Source organism: Actinia tenebrosa, unplaced genomic scaffold (genome assembly GCF_029948245.1).
Source record: "Actinia tenebrosa isolate PJP-AT-01 unplaced genomic scaffold, QUT_ActTen_1.0 PGA_scaffold15__27_contigs__length_11533743, whole genome shotgun sequence".
In the NCBI taxonomy this organism is placed as follows: Eukaryota; Metazoa; Cnidaria; class Anthozoa; order Actiniaria; family Actiniidae; genus Actinia; species Actinia tenebrosa.
The window spans coordinates 4330013-4351922 of record NW_028292575.1 but is presented as its reverse complement, the minus strand read 5'-3'; the positions used below and the strand labels follow the sequence as shown (position 1 = coordinate 4351922).

At 38.3% G+C, this 21910-nt stretch overlaps 2 protein-coding genes across 2 annotated transcripts; one reads left to right on the top strand and one right to left on the bottom strand.

Annotated features, from left to right (window-relative positions):
• Nucleotides 1-1050: 1050 nt before the first annotated feature.
• Nucleotides 1051-18418, top strand: LOC116304042 (uncharacterized). The gene is made up of 54 exons (XM_031713692.2): nucleotides 1051-1613; nucleotides 1996-2243; nucleotides 2629-3248; nucleotides 3716-3798; nucleotides 4101-4286; nucleotides 4527-4667; nucleotides 4822-5019; nucleotides 5152-5222; nucleotides 5457-5663; nucleotides 5741-6022; nucleotides 6323-6404; nucleotides 6801-6920; nucleotides 6991-7036; nucleotides 7256-7388; nucleotides 7477-7525; nucleotides 8145-8200; nucleotides 8278-8340; nucleotides 8565-8645; nucleotides 8722-8819; nucleotides 9178-9220; nucleotides 9307-9400; nucleotides 9490-9594; nucleotides 10072-10109; nucleotides 10185-10263; nucleotides 10355-10422; nucleotides 10666-10723; nucleotides 10991-11053; nucleotides 11126-11232; nucleotides 11306-11405; nucleotides 11601-11698; nucleotides 11914-12027; nucleotides 12102-12215; nucleotides 12285-12378; nucleotides 12570-12644; nucleotides 12894-12946; nucleotides 13030-13114; nucleotides 13200-13334; nucleotides 13410-13556; nucleotides 13737-13835; nucleotides 13904-14019; nucleotides 14091-14229; nucleotides 14318-14371; nucleotides 14452-14532; nucleotides 14645-14697; nucleotides 14785-14919; nucleotides 15162-15237; nucleotides 15316-15376; nucleotides 15448-15539; nucleotides 15621-15668; nucleotides 15994-16116; nucleotides 16184-16261; nucleotides 17516-17564; nucleotides 17639-17737; nucleotides 18111-18418. The coding sequence occupies exons 1-54, from the start codon at nucleotides 1188-1190 to the stop codon at nucleotides 18254-18256; spliced, it is 6309 nt and encodes a 2102-aa protein (XP_031569552.1). The 5' UTR covers nucleotides 1051-1187; the 3' UTR covers nucleotides 18257-18418.
• LOC116304045 (activin receptor type-2A) lies at nucleotides 18351-21841 on the bottom strand. Its single transcript, XM_031713694.2, has 4 exons — nucleotides 21723-21841; nucleotides 19771-19851; nucleotides 19421-19566; nucleotides 18351-18725 (listed from the first exon to the last, which is right to left on the bottom strand). The coding sequence occupies exons 2-4, from the start codon at nucleotides 19826-19828 to the stop codon at nucleotides 18585-18587; spliced, it is 345 nt and encodes a 114-aa protein (XP_031569554.1). The 5' UTR covers nucleotides 19829-19851; nucleotides 21723-21841; the 3' UTR covers nucleotides 18351-18584.
• Nucleotides 21842-21910: the final 69 nt, after the last annotated feature.

The following is a 21910-nucleotide window of genomic DNA, read 5'->3' as shown; positions in this document are numbered from 1 at the left end:
CGTTTTCTGAGAACTGAACGTTAACCGCGTCGGCCTGGGCATAGCATTCAGTATCATAATCCAAGAAGTAACGATAACTCGGTATTTTACAAATCGCTCAAAAAAGAACAGTTCTCAATAGTGATTTTATCCATGGATCGAATCTAGGAAACTGCGCATGCACTGCCATTAAATGAAAGGCCAACCATTTATCCTTGCGGCAGTTAGATATCCTCACTTGTTGATGGAAAGGTTCATGATCATGAGGCCTACATATGTTTTGTATTGCAAAACTCTTTACCGTTACGATTGACGGAAACACGGAAGTACATTGTTGTACAATCATATTAATCGTTGATAATATAAACTACTAAAGTAGTAAGGACTGCAAGCCCTTGTGCGTGCGTGATGTTGACTAACCTGGCTTTGCCGTGCCGTGCCGTGCCGTGCCTAATGCTCACGGTATTCATTACATGTATGGGAAGACATGAATCACATATGAAGTGAGTCAGCGTTCTATTTTGTTATGTAGCTGCATGGTTGTGGTGGTAAATAAAGCCTTTATCACGTGACCGGAACATCTACGAGTGACCTTCTAACCTTGTTTCAGTACATTCATGAGAATTCGATCATTAGTGTTGGGATTGATACAAGATTAATATGCTTTTACGCTGTGGGTCTTGCATTCTCATCCAACATTGTTAAAATCTTTCAAATGGGTCTTATTCAATATGAATTTTTAGCTTGTTTTCTTTTACTTCTTAAATGCTTTTAAGCAAACTTCTTAAATGCTTTAAAGTACTTATATGGCTCTTTATTCACTGCATGGTCACGTGACACAAAGTGGTGGCTTTAGACGTCCTCTATTTCCATTATCCAACTACCACAAACTATTCTTAGGTCCTTAGGATAAGGTTAAAGATGTTAACTAGCGATTGGGTGTGATTTTTTTAATTATTATTTCTTTCATAATATTGACTAAAAACTTTGGACATAGATGACGCTTCCTGGGATGCCATTTGGTCTTCCTGTTGTTATGTCGACAGAGGTGACATGAGTACTAACTTGAATCCGAGGCAACCAAAACCAAACAAAGATGGCGGCCGTGAAAACAAAAATTTACTCAAAACGGCCAAAAAAACGAGCTGCGAATATGTGCTCTAGAGATGATGCCTAAATATTGCACTGGGAAGCTTATGTAATCATTTATGATGTCATTTGGTGGGAAATCATTCAAAAAAAATCAAATCAAGAAAGAACTTGAGCTACTGGCCAAGATTTCACACGATGAATTTTCTTCTCTTCCACCTGGAGAAAAGGCTGCTATTAGGGAACAGTCCTATAAGAATCAATCGTACAAAAGGACGAAAGGGAAGAAGATAAAGCCCAGAGATATTGGAATGTTGGACGACAGGAGTTATGTTTTTCCTTCAAGTCCATCGATCGATCTTGGACCAGAAATGCGTGAGAGTGTTGATCTGCAGGGTGAACCAGAAGTACCAATTACTAACACTAGAGTAGCATCCATTAAATCAAACGTAGACCTCAATGTTGTCATGCAAGGCAAAGGAATTAAAGAGAAAAGTGAAGAGTTATCTGGAATCGTGGCCGTTAACACATCCAAACATAGTCAGGTACTGTTAATCTAGATACACCCATAGATACATGTACACCCATTACATGTAAAGCTGCAAAGAGTAATGCAGTACAGTATTCTTGGGGTGCATGTAAGTCATAGCTGCCATGTTGGTTGACTATACAACCAAGCTTCTCTAGTTGGATCAACCAACATCACAGCTGTTTCATAGTTACTGTATTTATATCTCAAGGAATTTTGAGTCACATGGTTACACCCCAAGAAAATCCCCTAACAACCAGGATGCTTAATATGCAGGGAGGGAGTGGGTGCTAGGAAACTAGCAAGGATTTAAAAGTAATGGATGTACAAGAACAAACAGTTGATTCCTTGACATGAGACTGTATCACATAGATTCATATTATTTTGATACATTCCAGAGAGCTTCTGCAGGCAGGTGCAAATCTTCTCTTCGAACTTTGAGTGCAAATAAAGAAACCTCTTCTCCAACACCTGAAAACATCACTCTTCCAAAACCTGCCATTCTAAGTTCACAAAACTCAGCTCTACCAGTCCACCTGACAGAAAGACCAGCTCCAAAACCTGTTAGTGTTACAAGACCAGCATCAAAAATATCAACAGGTAGAAGGTCTGTCAAGAGTCGTGCTAGTCACACACAAACACCAAGGTACAGTATACATCTATCCATCACTCCCAGTAAGACGTTTTCAGTAAGGTCTACTCCAAACGCGCTAGTTTGTTTACCATTACATTCACTATTTACAAAAGACAGCACTCAACTCAAATATTGATTTTTATGGAGGGAAAAATTAGAACCATAGAACCTGGAGAAAAACCCTTGTGACAAGAGAACTTTGTTCACATCAAACAAACTTTACAGCAACTCATATGTGGGTCAATCAAGAATCAAACTTGCGACCCCAGGAGTGGACTACACAACTGTGAGAGAACCTGCATCATAGCAGCACATGCCAAACTGTTGTATCATTACAGACTAATCTGTTATGTATATGACAATAACCACCATTTAATATCATAATTATTGTTTAAAGTGGATTGAGTGAGCATCCTTGCCAGGAAGAAACTGATAACACAAACCTGTTGATGGAAGAAACAGAGAAAGAAGAAGATATCTTATTCTCTGAAGAAGGGGAAGAGAAAGAACAGGATACCAACAAGAACATAATTGAAGAAATCCATTATGAAGAAGATGAAGAAGAATATGGCAATGAAGAAGAAGAAGAAGAAGAGCTGTCCAGTGAGCAGGATGATCGGCCTGATATTCTGGAAGAACAAGATCATGAAAATCCTTCTGATAAAATTCACTCTTCAATTCAAGCATTAACACAATCCTTGATGGGAAGAAGTAGTGATATCATGAGCATGTTACAAGCATCAACCGAAATGATTGACAGCAAATCTTCTGCAGTTGATATTGACAAACAACATTTTAAAGATTCTACATCCAATCTTAAGTTTTTGAATTCAAGTACTGCTGACTTAAGCTTTTCAGTGATGGGTAATAATAAATCTGTATCACAAACATTCCAACATTCTCCTGGTGCAGAACAGCAGCCTACTGATGAGGGGTCAACACAGAAAAATTTACAGACTGAAACCAAGACACAGTTGAGTCCAGTTAAGATTGCACCTGAATCTAGACCTGGAATAGGTAACATACGCTTCACTTATTGATTTTATTGAATTTATCTACTATTTTATCAGGTATTGCCATTTGCAGTTGCGCTTGGGATATGAACATTTTCCAATTTCATTTAAGTTTGAACATTTCTAACAGCATAATACATAATCATGTTTCTATGATGTTTTTCAGACGATCTCAAGGGAATAAAAAATTTGCCAATCAATGATAATCTTGACTACTTTCCAACAAACTGTGACAAAAGCAAAGAAATATGTTGATCAGTCTGTGACAGCTTGTTGGGATATAGTCAAACTTGCTTGTTTTGTCCTGTTTTACCACTAGACACTTAAATAAAGATATTTTATTATTTTAGAAATCACAACTTTTTCAAACTGAAACAAAATCAGAAAATGTTTGCGGTCCTTTAGCTGAAACACAAAATTATGGCAGTACATGTATATAATGGATCTAATTTACCATGGTCATTTTTGTAGGTACCTCCTCTACGAGGGAGTGGCCAGGTTTGTTGACACTTGATTCACAGCCAACCAGTCTTACCGATGAAGAAGCCAAAGAGGTTAGGCTAAGAATAAACAGTTTAGAATGGTTTTTATATCATCATTGTACCATACTTTAGTGTTTTACATGCTGTAAGCTAAAAGGTTTTGTTCCCAAACATATTTTATCACCTTTTTTTAGAAAACTTGGTTGAAAATGTTATTAAAGTTGTAATAAAGTAGCTGTAACATTGTGTATGTCATGTATGTGATGTAAGCCATCATCGTTAGTGTCTTACTACATGTATGCTAGGCTCCCCGCTGCTGCACCATAGGTGTATTTCAATTACATGTGAAGTGGTGATTGATTGTATTTCAACAGATATTGGAGTGTGCAACCAAAGTAGAATCAGAGGATATATTGAATGTACAAGGCTCTCTGGCTAACCTTAGTGAAAAAGAGCAAGTTATTCCAGTCAACAGTGTTAATAATACATCAAGCATGCTGAAAACAAGGCCAAGGAGAGTAAAAGATGTCACATTTCTTGGGTCATGGCCTGAGAAAAAGGTAATAATATACTATATAATACTTATTACTATTAACTATTAAAAAAAAACACAATAAAAAATTTCTTTTAATGATATATAAAATACTAAATACTATTTAATACAGGGTTCTTTTAATAACATTTTAACATTTTAGTTTTTAATGAAGAGGGGAAAATGCTCAAATAATGTTATCAGTCACAGTACTGTGTAATTAAATATAAAATAGTGTTAATCTTGTGTATATTTGATATGTATACAGGTTACTCCAGATCATAATATTCACCATTTCTGTAAAATGGCAACTACAATGGAGATATCACCCCAGTTACATCAAATAACAAGAGACAGCCATACTCCTGACCACTTGCATGGTAGTAGAAGGCTTAACGCCAATACATGGGTAAGATAGTAATATTTTGTACTGGTTGGTATGTTAATATTGCATGTACAATACTGCAATTAATCTAGGCATGCAGGACGACAATGATGTGATATGAAGCAGATATTCCTATGATTGAAGACTTTAACAAATGATTTAATTATATCCTATCTAGAGATCAGAGGCACACTACATTTACAGGCAGCAGAAGCACATGTATTTGCATGAAGACAAGTCCAAAGTCATGTCCCTGCTGGAACAAGACCAGCTAGAGAAGGAAATGGATGCTGTTGCACAAAGGATACTGCAAAATGCATTTTCAGAAAATACAGAAGAGATGATGTATAAGCTAAAAAGGGCTTCTGATAGCTTGGTATGCTATAAACACACTGGGTATTATATGATGTGGCACACAAAGATAGTTACTGTTATGATGTAATTGACAGTTGGTCATACACATCTTGTCTATTGGGTATTAACTTAATACATCCTGTTTTTTTAATAGTTTGATGAGAATGAAGATGATGGTTTACGTATAGATGGTGTTCAGTTTGAGCTCAAAGATGACAGTTCCAGGTACAGTATTCCAGTAACCTTGATATCCTGCTTTCCAGGGGCATTAAGAGAGGTCTGGGTCATATTGGGGGCAGTATCCATGGATTAGTCTTCCCACCAAATACACAGGTTTAGCACCCTTGGGAACCCAGGGAGAAAATTCTGTTGCATGAATTTTACTCCTAGGTTCTTGAGGACTCCTGCTTCATAATGAACGGCTTCAGGACTAATCATTTACATCTACATCTGATTCAGGCTGTACTGGACTCCAGCACCACCAAAGATGGGTCTTGCTCCAGAAACTATAAGAAACTTTTTATATCCAGAATATCAAGGTTCTGCGATGTTACAGGAAAGTTTAGGTCCTGATAATGTAGCACTGACTGCTATTATGGAGAGTGAAAACGAAGAAGAAGAAGATGATGATTCATTGAAACTAGATGCCCAGCAGTTACGCAACAGGTACACCTAACTAGTTAATACTGTATATCAATGTCCAGAAAGGAAGGTAGTACTTATAATGGTATGTTATTTAACAGGGTGGTGAAACGAAGATATAGTTCTGTGAATGACTTGACGCAACAATTATTTAAAGAAGAGTCAGCAGTTAAACTAGCTGTTGGTGACACTGACAACATTGTTGATGAGGATGATTATAATGTAATGGAGACTAAGGATGAGAGCGCTATAAACATTGAAGAGTCAGCACGTAGGTTCCAGTCCATGCTAGACAAGCGCCATCATCAGCTTAAAGAAGAAAAACAGATAAATGAGGAGCTGGGTTATCAAGTTGATGAAGAAGAAACTAGTGAACGTTACAGGTAACCTAGCCATAGTATCTGATGACATAGGTTGCAGGGCTTTCAGAAAAAGTCAGAGGCGGCAGCAGCTACTTTTTCTTTTCCATAAAATACCTTCTGTTCCTTGTATCGGATCACAGTCAGCTACTTCAGACTACCTACTCCAAAATATTCTGAAAGCCCTGATGTTGTTTGTACAAGTTGGTGCAAGGATGCAATGTAAATTAGAGAGTTATAAATGAAGGTATATCATGCTGAACAGGTATAACATTTTATTAGTAATGCTAGTATTGTTCATCTCAATGTTGTTGTGCCTCGCAGACGTGCTTATTCTGAACCTATGCTAACATTTGAGAAAGAACAAATCCAGTTGCCATCTGATTATGATGTCAGCATGAAAGAGGTATGATATTATGTTCCATGCTACTACTTAACAATATTAGACATGCAGCCTGAATGTAATTTAGCCTCATGAGCTATTGACTCATAGACCACAAGTACCAGAGGTCTTATTGTTTTAATCTATTCCAACTAATTGGTCAAATAAATGGATACAAACAGTTGAAATTAGGTTGAAAATAATATATTTCTTGCACAACTTGTTTTGGTTTTCAAAACTCTAGCACTTTTAGATACTAGTGGTCTATACCACTAGTAGGTCAGCCAATCAGAATGCAGGATTTTTGATAGACCATTAATAGGTTTATTCTAATTATAAATAGAAAATGTACTTCAGAAGTCACAATGTGCCATGTCTGTAATTGATGATTATCTTATGGTCTGTGAAATATGTTCACAGCTTGAGTATCAGGTGGATGCAGTGGCTGCCATGAAACAGCAGCTACAAGATGCTTCACAACAAGAAGAAAAAGAACAAGAAGATGATGATTACCAAACAGAACAACAAGCTGTAACCATGGTAACATATTGTAGTTACACTTTCATAAATACAGTATAGTATAGTGCTGATATAACCTTATTTATTTTAGGATCTCCATAGTCATGCTGTAGAGGAATCTGAAAGTCATCCTTATGGTAAGTTAGAATAATTTACATATTATACAGTAGTAGTGGTTTACTGTTCAATTAAAATGTATTTCACGCCTGGGGTGGTGCGTTTGATTTCCAGCTGAGAAACATATTGTAAGATGAGTTATTTTTTGATGTGTTCTTCTCATCAACATGTGAGTTGAGTGACAAGGAAAGAGAGCCCCTTACTGGCATTGATGGTTTATCTTTTTTATTTTATGTCAGGAGATGTACAAAGCACAGGTTATGAAGGTGAATCAGAAGATCTGAAGACTGAAACAGAAACAATGTCTGTCACTACAGTAACAAGTAGAGCTACAGGACTATATTCCAGGAAGTTACACAACATGCCAAGAATGTAAGACATGGGCTTAATAGTGTATTTTTTTAATACCTCATATAACTGTATATATAATAATATCATGGAGACTTGATTATTTTTATAGGAAACATCAAAAGAAGCACAGAAGAAGGAAAACAATCAGACAGCAGACTGTGAGTTGTGCAACAAGTCATATAAATACTGTATATTTGTACATGTCATAGTTACACTGGATTATACTGCTATAGTAGTAATAAATTGTACGTTTGGTGTGTGTAATGAAATAGAGAGAATAAAAAAAAAATCAAATGCCCTTGGCGGGAATTGAACCCACATCTTCGGCATTCTAGTCCGATGTGTTAGCCACTACACTACACTACGCTGGTAACGCAGCAGGACTTACCTATGGAGAAAAAATATCGCTCTGGGATCCTCATGAGTACCCAACATTTCATAGTCTTGGTGCTGTAGTGGTATACACATCGCACTAGAATACCGAAGACATGGGTTCGATTCCCGCCAAGGGCATTTGATATTTTTCTCTTATTCTCTTTATTATACTGCCTAGAGCCAATTATTGCTGCCCTATCACTCATTTGATCATATTATTGCATTGTACTTGTACAATATGAGAAATCATCATCGTCATCATCAAGTATCACCATTTATCATCATCATGTATCATCATCATCATCACATAATCATCATGTATCATCATCATCATCATCATGTATCATCATCAAATATCACCATTTATCATCATCATCATCATCATTATTATGCTATTCACAGATGAGAGGAAAGCGAATCAATCAGTTCTTGGCGCAGCCAGTCACACCTCTATCACGGTAATAATTTATTCATTATATTTCACACATTTTATTCCCTTTATTTGATAAACTTTATTTTGTTTGTTTGTTTGTAGTTCCAAGAGTTTCCATTGTATTCAGTCAGTCAAGAAGGAAAATGAGAAAACTGTTTCCATCAGGTAAGCAGCTAGATAGAGTAACATACATTCAAGTAGTGTAGTATGACCTACACCTTCTGCACATTATAACTTTATATGTAATTATATGCTCTACCATTGAGCCACAGAAGACTCTTGTGGAGCTAATGGCCAATACTAATGAAATTATGGCTCATATGCACGACTTAATGTCATAATACATGTATATAAGAATAATAATTATTGTTTATATTTTCATCATCCAGTGACGATTTAGAGAGGGCAAAGAGTCTTGATGATCTGCAGGGTTTTGAAGATCGATTTCTTGTTAATCAGACAGATAATGAGTGAGTGATATCCATCAGTGTCAATGTATGTGGCAAGGTAGCCAATTAACAGACCTGCCTGTGTTTGTATTTACAGACCCATTGACAACATGTTTGATTGGATTAGAGAACAATATTGGTACAAATGGTTTGATGAAGTCTACCCACCAAGTACAACCTCACCAGAACTAAGATGTAAGATAATCACTATGCACCATATCATTAAACATAACAGCTGTAGCCTGTCATGATACATAATGTGATGTAACTGTGTATGTGCAATGTTGTAAGATATGCACTCCTTCTTCATGATGCATGACATGACACTTTATTGAGATGTTGTAAGATACGCACTCTTTCTTCATGATGCATGACATGACACTTTATTGAGATGTTGTAAGATATACGCACCATTAAGACACTATCCATGAGATGTTGTAAGGCTAGATATGTAGTGTATGACATCACTATATATTACATGACGTACTGCTGCGCATCCCAATACGTTATTTCAACTCAGTATCACTTTATGTATTTGGTTATTTCTTTGCAGATGACTTGATGAGCGTAACTACCCCAATAATCCCCAGTGAAAGGTACGTGTCAGTCGTTAATGCATCTTATTTTAGAGCCCCAACACCTCATTATGACCCTCTAATTTTTCTGTCTGATACTTTGATAGTAAGGCTAGCGGAACAGTGATTGACAGTGCTATCCTGGATACCATACAAGTGATTCAACCTGAAATAAGTGAGACAGATAATGAGCTTTATGAGGTGAGCGAGTGATGAGCCTTGTTACTAGACAGTACTAACAAAATATATACTGATCCTAATGATGATGTTGTCTTTATATTGTGGATTAGGCTCTTCAACAAGAAACAGAAAAACTTTCTTCTTTGATCGAGCAAACAGAAAAGAATGAAATGCTAGCTTTCTATCTCTGTCGGCGGGGTGCCATCTACAGAAAGGTATCTTCTTTCTCTCTCTCTCTCCCACTCTTCACGTCTATACCATGACGTTTCTGCTTCTGTCCTGGGCAGTTGGACATTAAAACAATCTTTACATTATATATTATATAATATTATATATTAATAATATGTCTTCCAGCTTGTCATTCTTTTTTTCTTTTCCTTTTAAAATATAAATATCTTCTAACCTTTGGCTGTGGTATCACAGCATGGGACAATCACAACAGAGCCAGGCTCCAAACTAAGTCAAAGCCCAAAGATCAAATTAGAATTTAAAGGTTAATGTTTGAGGAGGGAGGAAAACCAGAGAATACCCCAGATAAAATCCCTCGTAACATAGGAGAGAACTAATTAACAATGGTACTGACATATGACCCAGGCGGGTAGGATTGGTGAAATGTCTCCTGCCATCCTCTTGGTAGTCCTTCATAAAACATTCTGTAAAGTCACAAAAGCCTAACTAACATCTTGTTACAGATTGGTCAGCTGAAGAAGGCTTGGGATGACCTGAACAGGTGAATAATGACAATAATGGTGATAATAGTAATCTGCTGATATATCAACCAAGTCTTGCTTTGTTTGAGTTATAGAGCGATTGAATTAGAGAACATGTTACTGGATGCTTACTGGCATCGACACCTGCTGCATCTGATACAAAACAATAGGAAGGTACAACACTCCCAACAATAGACATATTTACCTTGGGCGGAATGTTTTCCTATTCCATACCACGCGTCATTGTCATTTTTTTAAATCTCAGGCTGCACTGGATGATTTGACATTTATCATCAAATATAACAGTAACCAAGCACGGGCATACAGATCAAGGTAAGTCTCGTATCTTCTACAATGACACCAATATTCTATAGTACTAAATACATTCTAAAAGTTTTTTGGGGGAATAGGTAGCGTGAATGTTAAATTTGCACGAAGACAATGGTCAAATAAAAAGCATTAAACTACAAGCTAGTGCGTCAGGCTTTTCACTCGTGTCTTGTTTAGAAGCATACTATGTGAACATGTTGGGTTACTTAGCTAGATAAAATAGCTGCTACTGCTACGTTGTTCCAGGGCCGAGTTGTATCGTCAAGACGGAGACGCAACAATGGCCATCGTCAACTACTCACAGGTCAGTGGTCACTTTTAAAGGAAAGGCTTACGGCAACTGACTGATTTATATGGGTGTTTTGTTAATAATTGGTGTAGACTGCCGTATAACATTCAGTACACGTCACATGGTCTGGCTCATGCAATGCAAATGCAAAAATCTTTGATGCTATGCTACTGCACATGCGTTAACGTGTGGGCATTGTTCTTGTACGAACGTTTGTGTTGCTCTTCAGCCAGCGTTACGTCACAAAACTATTCATCATCCATCTTGTATTCATTATTACAGGCCATCAAGTTGAATCCTAATGATGTAGAAACCTACTACCAGCGAGCTGATATGTTCAAGATGGTTAGTGTGTTAGATACCTATGACGTCATAGGATATTGATCACATGGTCATAGCCTATTGTTCTTTATTTAGAGAGGTGATGTACTACTCGCATTAGAAGACTACAAGATAGCTGCACAATTATTACCAAGCAGAACTGAAGCTATGTTTGAGATTGGCAAGTTTCACTTCAATAACGAGTAAGTAAAAACTGCTATCATGAACGGATCAGCTTTTTCGACTTTGGATTCTTATTTATGTTACTTATTGAAGGAACTGGTCTGGTGCGGTAAATGATTTCAAGGAAATCTTACAACAAGATCCACAAGACTCTGTTGCTTATACGTACAGAGGCAGAGTGTATGCTCAAATGGTATGTCATCAAGTACTAATTGTTGGTTGGACAGACAGACAGACATAAATACCCCATAATGGGACAGACAGATATAGCACTCTATGACATGACCACTTGTATAAAGACAAGACAGACAGACAGACACTCGAACATTTTGACAGCTTTTTTGAACGCAATTTTTACTAACATTTAGTGTCCTAATACCGTATACAGGGTCAGTTTAATAACGCTATACGAGACTTCTCAGCAGCAATTCATTACGACCCTAACAATGCCTTGGCTTTGTATCACAGAGGGTGTATTCTTAGAAAGTAAGTTTAGATCTTGATTTTTAGTTTGTTTGGAGTGTGTGTGGGGCTGGAGGGTGGACCGGATATACTTAGGTTACTTAAGGTAACAAGTCCGAGCGACAGTTTGGGTTTTGTACTTTCCCCAATAATATTTTCAAGGAGATGCACAATTATTCTATGGGTAAGTGACTACCGCAGAAGACAGTAATGGTTCTATACTCGCTGTTATTTTACAGAGTTCATCCTCGACGTGCCTTGCAAGACCTCAGCGTTTCACTTCTACTTGACAGCAGCGAAAACAATGTGAACGCGTTTTTACACCGTGGAATCTTGTACACAGACATGAAGAGGTATGTATGTAGTGTGAGAACAGTCCAGAAGCACAGTGCAGAAACATGATGGATTAATGAATCTTTTTTTGTAGATGGGAAGATGCTATCCCCGACTTTGAAGCGGCTCTTGAGTTAAATCCAGAACTGCCTTCTGCACATGTTAATATCGGTCTTATCTACATCATCAAGTACAACAACTACCAAAAGTAATCAACTATATCATGTCTTCCCTCTGCCTAATTATACTGTTATTGATCGTTTATGTGTACTCGTAGGGCCGTGCGTCGATATACAGGAGCCATCCATGTAGATCCAACATACATAAGAGCGCGGATATGTCGAGCAGAAGCCTACCAGAAAATGGGCATGGTAAGACTCTTGGTCACAATCCATAAACAATTGTATGAATGAATAAAGCAAGGTTATGAGAGGATTGTATTTACTGGGCAGTGGGAAGACATTACAGCACACATGGTTTGCACGTGCGTTTCACTTGTCATCCTGTTACCATGCTGTTCTCGTTTGACTTAAATTAATTTTCAATTTTTGTTTGCTTCAAGTTGCAAGAAGCAATACTGGATTACACACGAGTTATTCACATGAGACCAGACGTACCTGACTATCACATGGCTCGTGTAAGTATCACCGGGTATATACGGTATTAATACACACGAGTTTTTCACATGAGACCAGACGTACCTGACTATCACATGGCTCGTGTAAGTATCACCGGGTATATACGATATTAATACACACGAGTTATTCGCATGAGACCAGACGTACCTGACTATCACATGGCTCGTGTAAGTATCACCGGGTATATACGGTATTAATACACACGAGTTTTTCACCTGTATTATCATTCATTTCTTCAACCATTCCAGGGTAAGGTGTTATTGGAGCAGAACAAGATGGATCTAGCAAGCTACCATGTTAGGTACAACACTTTTGGCATAGCAATGTGGATAACTATTGTTTAGTTTTGCTCAGTAATGATTGTGTTTTGTGTGATACTTACAGACAAGCTGCCAAACTTAACCAGGGTCTTGGAGCGTCAGCCACGCAACAAGCTGTAGTGCAAAGCTTCCTCAAGAACTTCGATCAGGTAACATTAGTTATAAAGCACGATGGTAGAAAGAAGAGAAAAGAGAGACAAGGTGGTTGATGTTGTTGTTGTCTCATGTTATCAGGCCATTGAAGTACTCGAACGTGCTACCCGTGTCAAACCCACTGCGCAGTTGTTTGTTCTTCTTGGCAAGACCAACATGAAGGCAAAAAGATTTGCAAATGCAATCGAAAGCTTTCAGAAAGCGATCCAAATCATGGTAAGTGTATTGTGCTGATGACACTAGTGATAATGAATGTGACGATGCTGAACACTGATAATAATATCTCAACAGACACCCTGGAATACTCGCTCTCCTTTGCCATTGGAAGCTGCTCCTGTGTTCTTCTTGATTGGCATGTGTCACGTAGAGCTGAGTGATTCGTCTAGTGCACTGGATGCGTTTAATGATGCAATAAGAGTCAACCCTGAGTATGCTGAGGTAATCCTCGGGAACATAATAGAACTAAGTTGGTGTAATACCTTATGTATGTCTCTGATGCGTTTAATGATGCTATTAGAGTCAACCCTGAGTATGCTGAGGTAATCCATGGGAACATAATAGATTTAAGTTGGTGTAATACCTTATTTGTCACTGATTTGTCTTGTTTCATGTTGACAGGCCTTCTATCAGAGAGGTTTAACCAAGATGAAGTTAAGTCACTCCAAAGGAATACACGACTTTAATCGAGCTCTTGCTATCAATCCTACCCTTTTCCAGGTGTGTTCTTGTCATTTGTAATAGCCATCGTAGGTCTATCTTTAACACTAGTAATGTGGTGATTGTAGGCGTTCCTGAGTCGTGCTGCATACTATGGCATGAGGAACCGATACAGTAAGGGTATCATGAGCTGTAATGAAGCTATTAAACTACAGCCAGGAAGTGTACGAGCATATCTCTACAGGTACTACTGATCTATTGACAACTACATCATTCAGTATGTTATACTTAGACTTGACATGTTGTGTGTTTCAGGGGAGCATTAAAGTATCATATCAAAGCATACAGCTTAGCTGTTAAAGACCTTACTGAAGCAGTAGCAATAGATTGTAGATGCTCGCTGGCCTATTTCAACCGCGCTGTTTGTTATCATGAGATGAGATACTTCCAAAAGGTTTGTACTAATTGCATTGCTATCTAACACATAACTTGCCCATCGCTGTCTTACTGAATGTACTATTGTATGATTTATTGTTGTACAGGCATTGATGGACTACAGCACAGTCATTTTGCTGGAAGATAAGCCCAACATCAAGGTATTCATGCATGTAGTATTATCATAGTATTGTGTATGCTAGGATATTTAATAGCGGCTATGTTATATTGATTTTTCAAGGTACTACAGAACAGAGGTCTTCTCTACCTTGAGATAAACGATGTTGAGAATTCACTGGAAGACTTCAAAGCTGCGGCAAAGGTATGATTGGTGTCTTGTTATTCACGCTCAGCGTCCATACACTAGATATAGTGATGTACATGTATGATCCATACAATAGATATAGTGATGTACATGCATGATCTGTACACAGGTTTCTGAAAATGACCCAAAGATTCGTCATGCTCTTGGACTTTGCTACCACAGGTATGTTTGAACATTACTGTATATAATGCATGCTGATACATATAGATTAACTATCGTGGATTTAACTCTGAGGTATGGTGATTATAGGCTTAACCGTCTTGAAGAGTCAGTGGCTGCATTTAACGATGCACTGCGCATCGATCCGTTCTTTGTGGAGGCTTATAATGGCAGAGGAAACGCCCTGATGGACTTTGGCCACGAGCAGGGGAATATTTTTGGCAGGTTCGTTAGATCTATGATAATTTTTACTATAAATTGTTAATTTCTCGCGCGCTGATTGGCTACTTCTTATGATCAATATGAGGACGGACAAATAAGCTGACGTCAAATAAGCTGACGTCAAATAAGCTGACGTCAAATAAGCTGACGTCAAATAAGCTGGTCGTTTTGATTGCTGAAAAACGTTGAAAAAATTCACAAATTCGGTAAAAAAAAAGTAATATACGTGATCTATTGTCTTCTAGACGAGATTACCTCAAAGCGTTGCATATTGACCCACAATGCCTATCGGCACGTGTAAACTTGGCCTATAATCTACAGGTATGGACGTGATCTCTTCCCTGATTCACCAAACACAGCCGTGATCTAATGCTGTGGTATTCCTATGATTATCAACAGGTAGAAGGCAAATATCGGGACTCTTGGAACCAGTTTACCGCAGCTATTACCATGGATGCCTGTAAGTAATGCCGTTGGCCATGAATATTTCGAACATATAATTACTTATTTTGTTTGTGTTGCTGTTGTCAGCGTGTCAAGCTGCATTAGAAGGACGTGCTGTGGTCAACTTGCAAATGAAAAACACGTTTGGTGCGTTGCTAGACATGAATGCGGCCATCAAAGTGAGTCAGTTCTACCTCGGGCAGTCAGTAGTGATCTATTCTATCACGTTTTCCTTATATTCTTTTTTCTTCTCGGTACAGATCTCCAAAACTGCAGAGCTGCTTAACAACAGGGGTGTTGTTCATCAGGTTAGTCACATGTCTATCAGTGGTTGATCATTATCCCTCAGACTCGTTCTTTCTGTTCTCAGTCATCATTTGTCAGACTCTCGTCAATAGGTAGTCTTGAAATGGCTGAATATTTGCCCACAAAACGCGCTTCAATAAACTGTTGGCATTATGACGTCATATAGTACCACTACTAGAATATCCACGTATTACATTTCGCAAAGCATTCTGGTAGTTGAAGTATAATGATGCCGTCCTTAAAAAAACTTATCGATGTCACACTATCATACAGCAGCAGGCCTTGCGAATCATAACTGAGTGTTGTTGTTGTTTGCTTGCTTGTTAGTTCATGGACGATTACGTGAATGCTATACATGACTATCAGTCTGCCATCAAGCAAGATCCTTCCTACGCCTTGGCGTATTATAACGCTGGTAATGTGTACTTCAAGCAGAGACAGTTTAAACAGGTATTATCACATGTTCTTAGATACCTGTAAGCGATGCAAGTCTTAACACAAACTTTTTACTTGTTAGGCATCCAGCTATTATAGTAAAGCGTTGTCATGGACACCAGATGACGAGTCAGCTGTTCTTAACAGGGCAATAACAAGGGTAATAAAATAGATGAAGCAAGATGATGGTTATGATGATGATGATGCATGGTCATCAATGTCAATAATAAATGTTGCACGATGATAATGCATGATGATGAATGGTGATGAAGATGCATGGTGATGATGATACATGGTGATGATGATGCATGGTGATGATGATATGCATGGTGATAAAGATGCATGGTGATGAAGATGCATTGTGATGATGTTACATGGTGATGATGTTACATGTTGATGATGATACATGGTGATGAAGATGCATGGTGATGATGATACATGGTGATGAAGATGCATGGTGATGATGATGCATGGTGATGAAGATGCATGGTGATGAAGATGCATGGTGATGAAGATGCATGGTGATGATGATGCATGGTGATGATGATGCATGGTGATGAAGATGCATGGTGATGAAGATGCATGGTGATGATGATACATGGTGATGAAGATGCATGGTGATGAAGATGCATGGTGATGAAGATGCATGGTGATGAAGATGCATGGTGATGATGATACATGGTGATGAAGATGCATGGTGATGAAGATGCATGGTGATGAAGATGCATGGTGATGAAGATGCATGGTGATGATGATGCATGGTGATGAAGATGCATGGTGATGAAGATGCATGGTGATGATGATACATGGTGATGAAGATGCATGGTGATGATGATGCATGGTGATGAAGATGCATGGTGATGAAGATGCATGGTGATGATGATGCATGGTGATGATGATGCATGGTGATGATGATGCATGGTGATGAAGATGCATGGTGATGAAGATGCATGGTGATGATGATGCATAGCGATGAAGATGCATGGTGATGATCGATGATGATGAAGATATGCATGGTGATAAAGATGTATGGTGATGATCGCTGATGGCGGTGATGCATGGTGATGAAGATGCATGGTGATGATGATGCGTGGTGATGAAGATGCATGGTGATGAAGATGCATGGTGATGATGATGCATGGTGATGATGATGCAGGGTGATAATGATGCATAGTGATGATCGATGATGATGATGATCGACACTGATCATGATGTTAATGGTGATGACACTGATCACGATGATGGTGATGACACTGATCACGATGATGGTGATGACACTGATCACGATGATGGTGATGACACTGATCACGTTGATGGTGATGACACTGATCATGATGATGATGGTGATGACACAGATCACGATGATGGTGGTGATGACACTGATGATGTTATAATCGTTATTCTCCACATGCAGGTTCTTCTTCGTGATGCTAAGGGAGCCATACAAGACTTTCACAAGGCTGGTGAGTATATAATGACTAACAGTACATCCCGGTACATGCACGTTGATGCTCATATTCCTTTTATCTTTGATCAGTGGACTTGAACCCGTACGCGGCGCACGTGTATTTTAACAGAGGAAACTTGTATTCATCCTTAAGGAAGTACAAGGAGGCTGAAGAGGACTATACCAGAGGTACATACATACATAATTTGCTCTCCATCCAATTAAATACCCGAAACACGGCATGAACACGGCGTGGCACGTCACGCCAAAGTCACGGTACTGCCAGACCAATCACATTGCGCGAGAAAAAATTATCCAATCAAAATTCTAGAAAACATCACGGTTGCGGCAAGGTACGCTTACGGCACTGGTCTTTTCATAGTCACATAAAAACGTCTGTGGTCTAGCGTCACTGTGCGTCACTGCCCGGCTACAGATGCTTAATGCAATGCGCATCGACTGCGCAGCACGTGATGCATGGTGGGACAAAGTTGGAACGCTAGTAGAAGATAGTAATGTATACTATGATACTGTCGTACTGATAGTATTTATCATTATACAGCGCTCAGTCTACGTCCTGGTGATGCTCTGGTTTACAAGAAACGCGCTGATGTCTTGGGAAAGATGTCGAAGAAGAACGAAGCAATAGAAGACTACAAGAAAGCCATCATCATTAAAACACGCGCTGCAACTGTAAGAAAAGGGTAACTGTCATTTTGACAACCATCTGATAAATCACGTGTTTATTACATTTATTTATGACGTCACTTTTTATATTTGTGAATAACAAAACGAGTTTGACGAAATTTTAAGAGTTTTTTATTTATTTCCATGTTGGTTTAAAAATCAATAAATATTGATTATTATTGACATTTCAATAGTACTAGAATCTATCTTCATGATGGCAGGTACCTCATCTTTGTTCTCGTGTCTCGTGATCCGCTTGTCTTAGTCATACAGACTGTAGGGCCCAGGGATCCGAGTACGAATTATTTGCCTATCTACCAAGCGTTTAATCCACTGTCTTCTTTCACAGTTAGTCTATTTTAGCGTTACATTTATCTCCAGTACAGCAGCAGAACTGCAAACCATGTTTGTTAGTGATTGGCTTCGTGCTACATTTGAAATCAAGAGGACAAAACAACAGGTTTTGTAACCAGCAGCCTTTGCGAAGAACCTGATACAAACAACACAGAAGTCTCGTCATATTAATATAGGTTGATATGGTAAAAATATGCAAAAACACTAAACCCTGATTATTGTTTATAATTATGTGTTTTGAGAGATTTTTCCTTTTGGAAAATCTGAAATCGTGTACACGAATAGATTGGACTGGACATCGGTTCACTGGATTTTGGATCAAATTTTTTTTCTTCATATTTTCAACTTTTGAAAGGGTGTGGATAATCTTAATGTATAGCAAAAACATGCCCAACGTCAAAAACTTGTTTTCCTCTTCTAAATGCCCGAATTTTGAGAGTTTTTTATTTTGGAAAATCAGGAACCGTACATGGATGGAATGGACTGGACTTCGGTTGGCTGGATCGTACGGATCGTAGACGTTTTTTTACCCCGAATTTGCAGCATTTATTCTATGATTTCTATTCCAATATTGATAACTAGTAATTTTATTCGGAAATTTTATTTTAAAAATCAAGTTTTGAAAAAAGTTCATGATTCGAAAACATATTGGATCATATTAGCCTTGGATCAGAAAATTTTGCTTGCCTTCTAGCTGTCCACCAGCATTCAAACACTTGTATTATTGAGACTTTGATGTAACTTGTATGGGATTATAGACTGATGCATATGATACAGTGCTAGGATGATTACTATGGTACCGTAATGCAATAGGTATAATATGATCATTACCTTCACGCCATTAGGTGTATCACTGTAAAGAGCAAAGCAGTGCGATATCTTTCCTTGGTGTACTGCACACTTCTGTAGGCGAGGACAGTTGTAGCCACACTCAGGATTATAATACTCACACACATGACTTGTTAACACTTTACACTCTGAAATTTAAAAGCACACTGTTACCTTACATACAGCTAGGTATGACTTGCAGCCAATGTCTTTGATTGTACTTCGAAAAAGGAATCCAAAGACAGTGTGACAGATCGCCTCTATATTTTCATAGGAGAACCCTCCCCTCTCTCCCTGTTTTGGGACTGTTGTTACTGTTGTTAACAGTGATATTACTAGCTTGAACACGTTACCTGTTTTATGGAGAAGAAATGCAAGAAAAATGACACTTGTGAAATATAACGCCTTCATCTTCGTAGATAGAACAGCTGAAACTAGAACCACGCAAAAAGTATTGCAAATGATCTACACACCTAAGTCACTATCAGTAGCTACGTGTGAGAAGAGCTGTGAGGGTTATAAGGTATTCCCAGTAACGTGTGAGTAGAGCTGTGAGTCATGCTATGAGCCTGCTTAATCAGTACGTGTGTATATGTATAGCGAGATATTCTGTTCGTTAGTATTTTAGTAGCAAGACAGCAGCTGTATCTTGGCTAAACTGCCTAGATGGTTTTATTGAAGTCTTTATTAGGTCTCTTGAAGCAACACCCCCATATTTCCTAGTGGCTTGTCTAAAAGCTTGGTGAGTGGGTTCTTATAACCTTTAGTCTTGGTCATTATCTCCAGACACTGTAATCTCTAAGCTATATGCTGTTAATGTTTGAACTAGACGTAAAACCCGACAGAAAAAATCGTTTAGTTTATCCGGCCCTTCTTTTTTGCTTTTTTGAGGATCTACGATCCGGTGCTCTCTATACACTATTATTATACGTGGCGCAATGTGTTTGCAATAGTTCAGTACCTAGCAGACGCAGCGACTGTGCTGTCAGTAGGAGTATTATGAGTGATTCAACAAATAATGGAAAATAACGTTTGTTTTGTCAAATCTTTCCTTTTGTTTCCAGTTGTAAGCTAGGACAGTTTCCTGTTAAAGTGACACAAAACCTCGAGTACTGTAGTTATTTTTATAACCTATAGGATACGTTCCATGAATTGCCAATCTCCTGTTTGCCCAAAATGATTCTTGATTTACTGTACTAATTACTTGTAGCCTAGCTGTGAGCGCGGAAAACACTATCCTAATATTGATTATCAGTTCCTAATAAGAACCACATATTTTCTGTTCAATTTTAATAATCTTCTTAGCAATTTATACGATTATTAGATTTTCCCTGAACTCTGTTTTTTACAATTTACTCCGACTCAGTTAATCACATATTTAACTTTCTCCCTCTCTCTCTTCTTTCTCTCTCTTCTTTCTCTCTGTCTCTCTCTCTGTCTTTCTCTCTCTCTCTCTCTCTCTCTCTCCTCTCTCTCTCTCTCTCTCTCTCTCTCTCTCTCCTCTCTCTCTCTCTCTCTCTCTCTCTCTCTCTCTCTCTCTCTCTCTCTCTCTCTCTCTCTCCCTCTTTCTCTCTTTCTCTCTGTCTTTCTCTCTCCTTCTCTCTCCCTCTAGAATGTTATAAAAATATGGTTTGATTATCATTCTTTAATATCAATCGGGCACGAACGAGAAGAGTCTGTCTGGACTGATCTTGGGGGTTCCTTGATAATTGTAAGTACACAATCTAATAAATTTACGGCAAATCGCCCACGCTGGGACGATTGTAATCACCGGCTCTTCCAGTCCAGTGTACTGGATTGAACATTATCGCCAAGTCTGTTGCGAAAAATTAAAAGCCTGACAAACTAAACTTTGGAAAATGTCTCGCAAAACCAAACCTTGGCCGCAAAACCAACTTTCGTGACAAGCACGTTTTGCTTGTTCTTGTCTTTAATTGTGAGCCTGTCTATTGTGAAAGACCATTAATCAGGAAACCGTTTGATCGAATGAAACTTCCTCAGTGGTGTCCTGGTGCGATCAAAAAACGACCTGACACGTCAACAAGAATACTTCGAAAATATCACGATGATAAGAAGGGGAAAAAAGAAAGAACGAAAGAAAGAAAGAAAGAAGAAAGGAAAAAAAGAAGGTAGGAAGGAAGGAAGGAAGGAAGAAAGAAAGAAAGAAAGAAAAATAGAAGAAAAAGAAAGAAAGGAAAGAAAAAAGAAAGGAAGGAAGGAAAAAAGAAAGAAAGAAAGAAGGACGGAGAGAAAGAGAAGAGGAGGAGAGAGAGAAAGAGAAAGAAAGAGGGTGTAAAATACATACCACGTACTAACAAGATAACCAGGTAGGTAAAATATCCGATAGAGGTAACCAGGGCAGATCAAACCAGTCAGGTGTGTGCGGACAACAGCCTGCATTAATCTGAATGGGCTTAAATCTTGCATTTGCTTTTATTCGACACATCATCCATTAATGATCAGCCCACTCCTACCGATTGTTCTCAGTCCTCT